The sequence below is a fragment of the Peromyscus californicus genome, unplaced genomic scaffold (assembly GCF_007827085.1).
Source record: "Peromyscus californicus insignis strain IS unplaced genomic scaffold, ASM782708v3 Scaffold_16__1_contigs__length_79575227, whole genome shotgun sequence".
Taxonomy (NCBI): domain Eukaryota; kingdom Metazoa; phylum Chordata; class Mammalia; order Rodentia; family Cricetidae; genus Peromyscus; species Peromyscus californicus.
In genome coordinates this window covers 75,496,145-75,508,387 of record NW_026294458.1, presented here as the reverse complement: position 1 = coordinate 75,508,387, position 12,243 = coordinate 75,496,145, and the positions used below count along the sequence as shown (strand labels likewise).

Sequence of the window (12,243 nt, the reverse complement as noted above, 5' to 3'; positions counted from 1 at the left end):
ACTCTGAAGTCAAGGCAGGCTTTGAACTTGCGTGCCTCCTGCCTCAGCCTCTTAAGAAGCTGGAATGACAGGCCTGGGGCATTGGGGTTTGTTATCATTCATTCATTCGTTCATTCATTCATCCTGTCTGTATGGTAGGGGGGCTCATGTCACTGTATATGCCTGGAGGTCAGAGGACAACTGGCAGGAATTAGTTCTCTCTTTCTACCATGTGAGTTCCGAGGGATCAAATTTACGTCGTCTGGCTTGGTGGTAAGTGCCTTTACCCACTGAGCCATTGTTCTGGCCTTTTCTTGCATTTGTGAAAATACATCATTTCAACAGAGTTAAATATTTTAAATAATCTTTAAAACCTTTAGAACAGGAACTAATTCACTCTAAGAACATCTTACACAAAAAGATGACTATCAAACGATCTTTCAAAATATTTATTCCAAGTACAAATTCATACAAAGTGGAATACACAGGAAGACAGCTAAGATGATCAGGGGAGAGCCTTAGAGCACAGTCCTGGGGTTAACAGAATGATAAAATTCAAATTTTACATAAGATACTTTAATTAAAAATAGTGTCATTCCATGCAAATAACAAGACCATACTGGCCACCAAGTAAGAAAAATTAACCCATTACAACTTACACACACAGATCTTATCCACTTCTCAGAAGCATCTATTTTATCCCCTAAAAGGATTGTATCTGTAGCTGGGCGGTGGTGGCGCACGCCTTTAATCCCAGCACTCAGGAGGCAGAGCCAGGCGGATCTCCGTGAGCTCGAGGCCAGCCTGGGCTACAGAATGAGTACCACAACAGGCTCCAAAGCTACACAAAGAAACCCCGTCTCAAAAAAAAAAAAAAAAGTATCTTCTTGTTCTTTTTATTTGTTTGTTTGTTTTTTTCGAGACAGGGTTTCTTTGTGTAGCTTTGTGCCTTTCCTAGAACTCGCTTTGGAGACCCGGCTGGCCTGGAACTCACAGAGATCCGCCTGCCTCTGCCTCCTGAGTGCTGGGATTAAAGGTGTGCGCCACCACCACCTGGCTGTATCTTCTTGTTCTTATGTCAGTGTAAATTATTCAGTGTCTCAATTTTTTGTTTTTTTTTTTCACAAATAAAAATATTTTTTTCAGACAGCTACTGAGTAACCAAATGAACCCTTAAGATGGGAGTTAATATCTAATTATTTTTATGAAAGCAAGAATGGCTAGATAATGGGTCTCTGGGCAAGGGAGGGGTGGTGTGCTTATGAAGGAGTAACTTTCAGAGTGAGAGCTGAATGAGCTCTGACCACCTTCTTCTAGATAACAGCCTGTGTTGACACACATCTCTGTCAGGCAACCTTCCCCAAAGGTATGGATCACACACAGACAGACGGACAGACACACACACACACACACACACACACACACACACACACACACACACGCACATACACAGACACGCACATGCACGTGCACACACACCCAGACACACATGACCAGGAAAATAAAAAGTAAAAGTGAAGTCCCTGGCCTTTGCAGGTGCTGAGCGGAGTCCCAGCCTCTGAAGCTGTCCCTGGCAAGGCTGTCCCCAGGACAGGGACCAGCATGGGAGAGACTCACTTCATTCGCTGGAGTGCTCACTGCCCCCTGCACACAGCTGACCCGTACCCCGGAGCTACCCTTCCTCCGACAGGCTTGTCAGCCCTGCTCTGCCCTTTCCCCCGGGACCACGGCCCTGTCCTTCTGCCTCCCGGCTCTGAAGATGGCTGGGCTGGGCCTCCTCTTCTTCCTCCTCAGAGTCTGACTCAGATTCATCGTTGTAGAAATGAATGGTGGCTTGCACTGGGAAGCTGGCCAGCACTTTCTCCCCAGAACTCTGCAGGTATTCTTGACGCTTTGAAAGGGGTAAGTAAAGTCTAATATGAAAGAAACAAATAAACCATTAGTCAACCTAAGAAAGGACCCAAGCTCCTGACAGAAGCACTCAATACCCCATTTCTGCCTACTGTGTACATGGTGCTTTTCAAGTTACCAGAACACAGACCTGGACACCTGCCGAGGGACTAGCTAATAAACCTCACACTAGTCAACCTAGACCCACAGCAAAGACATTAACGTTGACTGGGCTCTAATCTTAAAAGGCTCACTCTCGTCAGGTGGATGACCTGAGCCCTCCTGGACAGGAAATGTCCTGTTCCCACGTGCACGCACATACACCGCGGAGGGCAGGAACGAAACCCCTGAGATTCTGGCCTGGAGGAGTGACTGACCGTTCCACGTGAAGAGGAGGAGGAGAGGGTGAGTCCCTCTCACAGAAAGAAAAGAGAGAGAAGGGAGGGGGAGGGGGAGAGGGAGAAGAGAGGGAAAGGTGAAGGGAAGAGGGAGAAGGAGGAAGGAGGGAGAGGGAGGGAGGAAGGAGGGGGAGGAAGGAGGGGAGGAAGGAGGGGAGGAGGAGGAGGAGGAAGGACAGAGGAGGAGGAGGGAGAACATGCCAGGGACGGAGAAGACAGGAGCAGGAGAGAGAAGGGAGAGAAAGAGGAAGGGAAAAGTTCAAATATATAAAAACTGGAGTCTCCAATTTCAAGTTTTAGCAGACTGGAGATTCCAGTTATTATGAAAAGTATTTTAAAATAGCCCCAATAATTTCTTAATGTTTTTCACTTATTAATTCATTTGCTCCCCGCCTCTCGCCCCCCCCCCCCCAGCCTCCATGGTCTTCTGAGGAAGCAGAGTTTGTCAATTGATTGCTGATTTTAGTTTGTGTCCCCTTTTCTGGTCAGAGGACAGGGAGAGAGAACACGCTGGTTATAGACTGTGTGGCGATGCTTAGCTTCCTAAGGTCCCCGTGGATCCCTGTTCCCCAGCTCCAGCCACCCTTGGCAACACCTGGAGACATTTTTGATTAATACAACTCAGGAGAAGCTCCTGGTGTTTCTGGGCAGGAGCTGGAGAGCTGCCAGGGACCCTGGGGTCAGTCCCCACAGCACAGTCCCGCCCAGCTTATACCCAGTATGGCAGGAGCCCTGCAGCAGACAGAGCATGTGCAAAATGCATCAACACATCTAAAACAGAGATACAAGCAAGGTGTAGGCCAGTGCGTGTGAAAGTTAGGTGATTATGTGGAAATATTTGCCAGTGAGTTCGAAGGGCAAATAGGATTTGTCATGTGGCCAGTCCCAGCTTGTAATGAAACATTAAATGCATGAACTCACAAACAGATTCCAGAAATATAACAGAATATCCTTGAAACTCCTTGGTAAGGAAACAAAATAATGCTAGACAATATGTTTAATTCTCCACTTTGCTGAAAATGCTAATGTGCGCCAGTGTCTAGGATCACATGCTTTTTACCATGAAGTAGTATATTACCTGACAGGGTGCTGGAACCCAAAGGCCCCCTTTGATCCTAGAGTCTGTTGGGTCCCACAAGGCTCACACTGTAAAGACAAACGTGTAGAAAGACAGATGTAGTCAAGGATCCACTGTGGTACCATCTTGAAGTTTTCAAGGTACGACTTAAGTAGTCTGTAATGATTGCTAGTAGTACTGACATTAGAGTTTATAAACATTTCAGTGTCACAGGTTCTGCTTCCTAGAATGTTTATCCATGGTGGTCCAGGGTTCAGACCTTAAACCCGTGTGTGTGGTATGGTGTATTTGTGTGCATGTGTGTGTGCAAGTATGTTTGTTGTGTGGAGACTAGAGGTCCATGTCGAATATTTTTTGTCCCTCTTCGACAAAGGGGTTTTGTTTGTTTTCCAGACAACGTTTGTGTGGCCATGGTTGTCTCTGTAGACCAGGCTGTCCTGGAACTCAGAGATCCTCCTGCCTCTGCCTCCTGACTGCTGGGATTAAAGGTGTGCACCACCACTGCCTGGCTTTCCAACAGTTTTTGAGGCAGTTTCTCACTGGACTTGGAGTTCACCTATTTAGCTAGACTTGTTTGACAGTAAGGTCCGGGATTCCCATCTCAGTCCTTGGTGCACCGCTACACCAGGCTTTGTACATGGGTCCTGGGGATTAGAACTCAGGTCCTCATGATTGCACAGCAATCACTTTACTGAGCCATCTCCCCAACTCCCAGGTCCTACATTTTATATAGGTATATAAACTATGTGTGTGTGTGTGTGTGTGTATGTGTGTAAATATATATACATACATGTATATACATGAGACATGAAGGCAGAAGGGAGGGGAGAGGAAGGGAGGACGCTAGTGGGAGGGGAGACCATAGGGAAGACGAAAGGAAGAGAATGTACATCTTACGTTTGGAAAAATTGTCATTATGAAACCTAGCACTATGTACAATGAGTATATGGCAATAATAATTAATAATGATGATGATAAGCTGGGTGGAGGTGGCTCACGCCTTTAATCCTAGCACTCAGGAGGCTGAGGCAGGAGGATCTCTGTGAGTTCGAGGCCAGCCTGGTCTACAGAGCAAGTTCCAGTACAGGCTCCAAAGCTACACAGAGAAACCCTGTCTTGGAAAACCAAAACAAACAAACAAAATGGCGATGATAAAGATGGGAAGGCATAGGGCCTTAGCCATATTGTCGTGGATGTCCCTGCCTACAAACCACTGTGGCCTCCTCCTTACTTAGAATGATAAGTCGTATCATCTCACGCTTTATACCACGTTACTTGCACACATGAGCCGTCTTTCCCCAGGCATGTGAATGTAGAGTCCTGGGACTTTCCTGGTAAAGTGAAGCATCGACCTGCTCTCTCTGAAGAAGGGCAGGAAAACAAGACACAGATAAGGGAGCCCAGGGTGAAAGGAATGAGTCCAGAGCTCTGCAGTACTAAGTGCTGAGTTTGGGCTTGCTCCTGAAGACTGCAAAAAGAGACAAACGTCACTAATGAATATAGTTGGGTTTGACTCTGAAGACCAACTCTTAAGACAGGGGTTCAATAATCCAGTCTCCGCAGTCTGTATCTTAAGGATGATGGCCGCTGGGAGCTGCACATGGACTAGACTGAAGTAAGGGTTGACAGGTACCAGTCCGGTAAGAGAGGATAAAAACAGAAGTGACAGCTGAGGGGAAGAGAGACAGGGTGACCACAAGCCCTTCAGCAGCATCCCATAAGCCTGTGGCCATTTGCAGGTAAGCAGCTGAGGAGAGAGAAACAGCCCTGAGCACCAGGTGACAAAGGACATGAGGACCAGAGAGAGCAGGGAGCTGAACTTGTCCGCGATAACTGCTGGTCGGGGTGAGCAGGAAGCTGAGGGGGTGGTCCTGAGTCATCCCATTCTGCCTAGACTCTGGACGCCATACCTGAACCGATTTGGCTTGAAGCAGAGTCAGGCTGTCCTAAGGGCTAGGGTTTCTGATAGCTCTGCAGAGGGGGTCATGGCGGTGAAACGGGCTGAGGGAGGCAAGAAAACCCAAGTTCTTTTGGATTCCATACAGTTTAGCGAGAACCAGATTAGGGACAGGACGAAGCCTGCCAACGAGGAGAAGATTTTGATACGGTTGCTCCCTATGCCATTCTGTCCTGTAGGTGACCTGAGTGCATGAGTGTGTATGTAGTGTGTGTGTGTGTGTGTGTGTGTGTGTGTAACAATCTGTGAGCAAACTGGCCTACAAGATGTCCCTGCAGACATTACAGTGTGTCAGCTCTGTTTCTTCTCCATGCTAACATCGTGAAGAGCTAAGTAGAGTTAAGCGAGATTCTTTGGAACACGATCCTTCACACGGATGCAGATTCTTCAAAACGACAGGGGACAACTTCTGGATTAAGCTGTTTGTAACTATAAACAGTCCCTAAACTGAGGCATTCACACTGCAAACAATCCTGTCCAGCTGAAGATGGCCATGGCGGGCAACAGTGCACACGCTGTGGTAGATGGCAGAGCACAGGGTTCATGTGACCAGAGAGGTTACTTCCTTCAAGCGTCCTGTCCTGACTAGACTGGGGGACGTGCAACACCTGTTCATGAGCTGTAGAACCCCACAGACATACATGCTCTTAACTTTTTACGCCTTGTTTTCTTTTTCCTTTTTGACTTTTTAAGACAGGGTCTCACCGTGTAACCCAGGCTGGCCTCAGTCTTTTCAGAGATCTTCTCACATGCTCGGATTACAAAGCATGAGCCAACCACACCTGGCTTTCAGAAAGATCTTAATAAAAGATCGGTTCTCATGGAGGGAAATATTGAAACACTCACACTTTGGCAATTAAATGGGACTAGGAAGGTAAACCAGCTAAGCACCGTGTTTAAGGCGTGTGCATCTTCTTAAGCTCAGAAGAACAGGCTGGATCAGAGAGTTTCAGCCATGGACCTCTGACTGTCAGGTTACGGTGGGAAGCCTGGATAGTAGACAGGCCTAGGTCCTGGCAGTGTGGACAAGCGTCCAGGAGGGAAATGCACCGAGGCCAAGAAACGTCAAGGCTAGGGGCTGTCATGCAGCGCAGTGAGAGAACGTATGTTTATCATCAGATATATCATTCCTCAGGTTCCTCAAGACCAAAAAAAATTTTTCTTAAGACTTGGCCCATTACTTTTTTTCCCAGTCCAGGGGAGGATACAGCTCTCTAGGGGCACCAAGTGGGTACAGGTGGCTCCTCCGATCAAAGAACAAGGCCTTGTATCAAATTTATATCTTATTATAATTTCGATCTGCTTATTGGGCTTCCTGGGACAGGTTATCAAGCCTCAGTACCTCTCATACTCCCCTATGAAACGGCATGGAGACTAGGGCTCAGGAATTGTCCTGTTTGGCCAAGAGGGGCTGTTACTAGCTAGAAGCTCTGCAACCCAGTCATAGGTACACTCACCCATCTTAGGAGAACCCGATTTACCGAGGCCTGCAGAGAGACAGGCTGTGACCCCAACAAAGAGCAAGTTTTCTCTTACCAGGGATCTTAGCTCCCAGTAAAGCTGGAACCTGGAGACAACACAAGACCCAGAGGTGGATCCCAGGTCCCGCCCTGACAAGGGTGTGGGAAGGCGGCCAGTTCTGCAACCCCAACAGAACACCAGGCTTCCCCCACCCACCCAAATCCTGGAGGTAGCTGCTTTGTGTGACATGCAGTCAACTAGAAAAGGCTGCGCTTTAACATTAGCATCACAAGGGGCTTTCTTGGCAGAACAGAAGCAAAAGCCACCACGTAGTACCTATAGATTCGCACACAACCGAACCACCCCGCAGTCATGTTCTACCTAGAGGGAAATTTAATAATTTGTGAACTTCACCTTTGAAATCCGACTTTTAAGAACTTGAGTCTTAAAGAATAGAAAGAATTTCTCCCATCATTTAGAAATCTGGAGCGATAATAATTAGGGCTAAATTATCACTTATTAGACTGATATTTTATTTGCTTCATCCTTAAATTAAAGCACCCAATAATCTAAAGAAAATAACTAATGCAAAAGAATGGCGGAGGGCCACGTTCCCACACCTGACTTTTCTTACACACATCTGTACATTACACTGTAGCCCACGGGCTTTAAGTAAATAAAATGCATGGTCCTCCCTCAGGCTACCGCCTTTGTTTTAAAAGTCAATTCATATTTGAAAATACAACAAGTGTAAGCAAGCCATCGCCTTAAGTTAAAAGCAATGAAGTGAAAACGCAAAGATAAAGGAATAGTTGTGGTAATTAATCTTTGCCTGCAAAGCCCTCTGCTTGAGTGTATTTGCACAGACATCAGCTCCGAAAGTCCTCCGAAAGGGCCAGACACTGGGTGGGGGCTTCTAGCTGCACCTTCTGGGCACTTGAGGTAGACGCCGGCCTTTCTTTGCACCGTGGCACCAACAGCCCCGCTAAGGGGGTTGGGGTTTGCCCTTCCCTTCTCCACCAACTGGTTTACAGAAGAAACAACCCCCCAACACACACACACACACACACACACACACACACACACACACACACACACACACACACACACACCACCTCTGTGTAATTACCATACAACAGCTAAGTCCGCTGTGGTTTCTTTTCAAGGATGGAGAAGCAGCAGGAGCTCCATGTGCCCATTAGCACCTCTGCTCGCTCAGGCTCGATATACCTGCTAGACCTCCAGGCACTTCTGGGTTAAAAGACCGATCGAAGTGGGGTGGAGGAGATCTTTCCTGTTTTGTTTTGCTTTTTGATCACCATACACATGGTGCCATTTTCTGGCTCGACTGTTACCTACAACAACCACAGTTTAGCTTACCGGACTTCCAGTTCTGGTCAGCTCGGCATCTGCAGGAAGCGGCATCCACGGTCTCCACAGAGCTGGAACGGAACTGGAAACAAGCACCAGGAGAGACTGAACCCCGGGCATCTCTGCTGCCCCTAAAAAAGTTACTATGAGAGTATAGCGTCTGCTTGACCAAGAGGCCCTGTACACACCATGTTCCTGTAAGGCCTGTCTGCCTGCGGGCCAGCCAGGGCCTTACTTACCTGTTCCTGTCTCCGGCTCAAGTCTCTGCCCTCTGCTCCCAAGTACACTTTGAGAAGGTGCGCCCTAAATCTAACACCATTCCTGGGGCACTTCTTAGTCGAGGTATTTTTCTCTCATTGATACTTCAAGATTTCCCGTTGGTTGCTTTCAACTACATCACCTCTGCCACTGAAGGCTCTTGATGCTACAACGTGTTATCAGGCCGAAGGACATTTGTCTTTCCATCACCAAGCAGTGCCCTCCTTCCTATCTATCTCCCCAGCTAATTTGATTTCCCTAAACTTCACAACTTTAAAGATAGCTTGGGTCCCAGGGATGGGCAAACACCGAGTACCACTACAGGGCAAAGAGACAACCACGTTGTGATAGAGTGCGGGATCCTTTGGCAAGTTTTGCACAGGGCCCCCCAGCTTCCCATGTTTCAGATCCTCAATACGCACAAGCGTCGGCCCATTTCCTTGCCCGGTGTCCCTGCACTTCAGACAGGAGTTTTGCGGTAGTCGGTCTCAGGCTAAGGAACTCAGTGTCTGGGTACACCTCCACCGGGGGCCGCCGGGACACCCTCACCTTTCGGGTCCACGCGGCAGCGGTGGCCTCCCGGGATCATCCCCGGGACAGTGGCAGAGGCGTCCCCGAGCCTCCGGGGCTCCGGCTGCCGCCTCGGGTCTCATGGTGCTGGCGGCACGCGAGTCCGGCAGCCCGACGGTCGGCGCCCAGTCCCGCTCGCCCGCCGAGCGCGCTCACCTACCCGCTCGCACCGCGCCAGGTTTAAAACCAGGGGCGGGGCGGGGAGGGGACTCGGGGAAACTGCGCAGCCCCACCGGGGAGGGGGAGGGCCGGGGACCGCGGGACGGGGACAGAGGAAGCGGAGGGTGGAGTGGAGAAGACTAGGAAGGCTCAAGGAAGAGAGCCTGCTCCGGACAGCGGGGAGGGGTGTGTGTCCAGAGTGGAGAAGGGACAAAAGAAAACCCGGAGGGGTCACGGGCGGAGCGGGAAGCTCAGGACCGGACAGACCGCAGACACGGCCCTCCAGGAGGGCGGGTGGCGGCTGTGCGCCCCGGAGGTGGTCCCCGCCGCCGAGCAGCTCGTGACTGCCCTCGGGGCTCCGATCCCGTCCGGGGTGATCCCACCTAGCCTGCCCCTCGGCCCCCTGCGCGCCCCTCCGGGTCCCCCGGGGTCTCCCTTTCCGCGCTGCGAGACGTCGCGGGTGTGGGGCAGAGTCCTCGTGACACCGAAGGTGCAGGCCAGCCCCACGAGTGAGGCTGCGACGCCTGGGTCCGAGGAAGCCAGAGGAGGGTGCTGGTGCAGCCTCCGCACCCACTGGGGGCTTAAGATGGGCAGTCGCCAGCCGAGACCCCTGGGCACCCCTTTTCCCGGTAGCCTGCTCCCCAGTGCCAGGTGACTGCCTGTGAGGACTAAGGCTTGCTCTGCATTATTTAAATTAAGTGATTGTTTTTTAAAAGCCGAAGAAGTCCGGGAATAAAATGTTTCCCGTATGGTTTCTTTAAAATTTGAGGAATATTTAACCCCAACTCAGGCAAACAGGAAAGAGGGAGAGATGACAAACTTTATACACTAGATCAAAACCCTGAATCCAATGGAGGACTCTTGGGGATCGCAAAAGATAAGAGAGCGCAGTAAGGTGTCAGGGATTTCTTTTTTTTAAGTTTGATACTGCGCATCTGTTAGCCCAGAAGTTAGACTTCAGTTAAGCACTAAAGGCATCTTTTGAAGAGAGGATGAAAATATATCTAATCATAGTCACTTACACAGCTAATAAAAATACACTCATGTTAAGCTGGGCAGTGGTAGTGCACACCTTTAATCCCAGCACTCAGGAGGCCGAGGCAAGTGGATCTCTGAGTTTGAGATCAAATAAACAATTCAAACAGGTCTTTATTTTCTATCCTCATACTGTGTATACAATCCAGGGCTTCTACAGAGTTCTGGACACTATGGGAAAATAGATACAAATTTTTTTAAATTTTATTTTAGATTTATTCATTTTGTTTTGTGTGTGTGTTTTGCCTGCATTTATGTCTGTGTACCACTCGAAGTTGTGAGCTGCCATGCGGGTGCTGGGAACTGAACCCAGGTCCTCTGGAAGAGCAAGTGCTCTTAACCACTGAACCACCTCTCTGTCCCCTAGATACAAGGTTTAAAAAGACTAGATGTGGTTTCTGAAGGGCTACTAAGGATTAATTGTTTTTACGTTTATTTATTTATCTATATGAGCAAGGCATGCATATGGAGGTCAGAGGACAGCTTGTGGGAGCCTGTCCTCTCTGCCCCCGTGGGGATTCTGGGACCAAACTTATGCTGTCAGGTTTGATGGCAAGCATCATATCCACGGAGTTATTTTGTTGGCCCAGGTAACTAAGGATTTTGAAGGATTTTTAAAATGTCTTCTAAATTTTCAACAATGAATATATTACTTTTTAACTGTGGCAAAATAGAATACAAATTTACCGTTCTAATCATTTTCTAATCTACACTTACATAGGTGATGCAAAGTTCATTCATCTGGCCTTTCAACACTGTTTCATCTCCAGAACCTTCCATCATCCTGTGCGGAAGCTGCATAACTTCAGGGCCTCTCCCCCACATTGGTACCCGTTCACCAGTTCCTGTATCTATAAATGTAGCCGCTGTGTTTCTTTGTGAAGCATGTACTAAGGCTGTCCTCCTCACCCCATGCCTGCAAATGAGGCTTCATCCTCATGACTCAGTGGTTGAGAGCCTGTAACTGACCTTCCAGAGCTCTTTCCAAATACTCTCATCGGGTGGTTCTCTGCAGGCTGTAACTCCAACTCCAGGGGATCTAATGCCCTCTTCTGCCTCCCTGGGCACCTGTACCCCCTGGCACATACCTGCCCTCTGGACACATGGGCAAGCATAATAGTTTAAAAAGTAGAAGAAACTGGCATTCGGAGAGATTAAATAAGCGATGCCAATCACTGGTTAGAGAGCCAGGATTGAACAGCACCGAGAATAAATGTCAAGGCAAAGGCTCCACCATGGCGCATGCGCACAGTGGCTTGTGTGGTCTTCAATCTTTTGTTGTCCTTTTTTTTTTTTTTTTTCTGGTTTTTTGAGGCAGGGTTTCTCTGTGTAGCTTTGCGCCTTTCCTGGATCTCGCTCTGTAGATCAGGCTGGCCTCGAACTCACAGAGATCCGCCTGCCTCTGCCTCCAGAGTGCTGGGATTAAAGGCATGTGCCACCACCATCCGGCTTTTGTTGTTGTTTTTTTACTTATGCTAAGAGCAATGTAAGATCTCCATGGTCAAAACTTGGTCAGTTTGAGTAACCTGAAGTTGGTTACAGTTTGAGTAACAGAATGTTTGTTTATAGTTCAAGGTATATAAATATATATCCACAAGTTCTTCCTTACATCAATATATGCTGAATAAATGAAACTTTGAAAATCTGTGAAAGACAGAGAAGACCCAGGAACAGACTAGGTCCAAGTGTCCAAGTGGTTTCTGCAGATGATGCCCTCTCAGGGCAGGCATCACTAGTCAAGCTCACCCTCTGTGTGCTGTAGGTGTTGTATTGACTACAGAGCAACTCTGTGGAGCCAGGTTTGCCTCAGCAAGCAGCATGCGGCTTTACCCACTGAGCTGCCACCGGCCGACTTCTTTTTCTTTAATTGTGACACACACACACACACACACACACACACACACACACACACACACACATAAATATAACCTGCTCAGTATTTATAAACGTTATCTGTTTGTATGTTTTCAGGGCTGACTGTTTTGGTATTGGATAACCAAATGCTGTGCTCTTCCCCAGGGAAGACTACTTCTGCCCCTCTTGGCCTTCTTTACTTTGCCTGTAGTTCTTTGTCTAGGGTGGAGGCC

At 48.4% G+C, this 12,243-nt stretch overlaps 1 protein-coding gene across 1 annotated transcript; it reads right to left on the bottom strand.

Annotated features, from left to right (window-relative positions):
* Nucleotides 1-1,319: 1,319 nt before the first annotated feature.
* Nucleotides 1,320-9,045, bottom strand: Ripply3 (ripply transcriptional repressor 3). Its single transcript, XM_052739874.1, has 4 exons — nucleotides 8,942-9,045; nucleotides 8,144-8,216; nucleotides 3,346-3,413; nucleotides 1,320-1,892 (listed from the first exon to the last, which is right to left on the bottom strand). The coding sequence occupies exons 1-4, from the start codon at nucleotides 9,043-9,045 to the stop codon at nucleotides 1,652-1,654; spliced, it is 486 nt and encodes a 161-aa protein (XP_052595834.1). The 3' UTR covers nucleotides 1,320-1,651.
* Between the last annotated feature and the right edge of the window lie 3,198 nt (nucleotides 9,046-12,243).

Bases quoted from the DNA above. Each gene is read 5' to 3' on its own strand.
- Ripply3 (XM_052739874.1), bottom strand. From the start codon at position 9,045: ATGAGACCCGAGGCGGCAGCCGGAGCCCCGGAGGCTCGGGGACGCCTC. The intron at 8,217-8,941 runs GTGAGGGTGTCC...GCTTGTTTCCAG, and splicing joins CTGCCGCGTGGACCCGAAAG to TTCCGTTCCAGCTCTGTGGA. The intron at 1,893-3,345 runs GTAATATACTAC...CTTTCATATTAG, and splicing joins GGGTTCCAGCACCCTGTCAG to ACTTTACTTACCCCTTTCAA.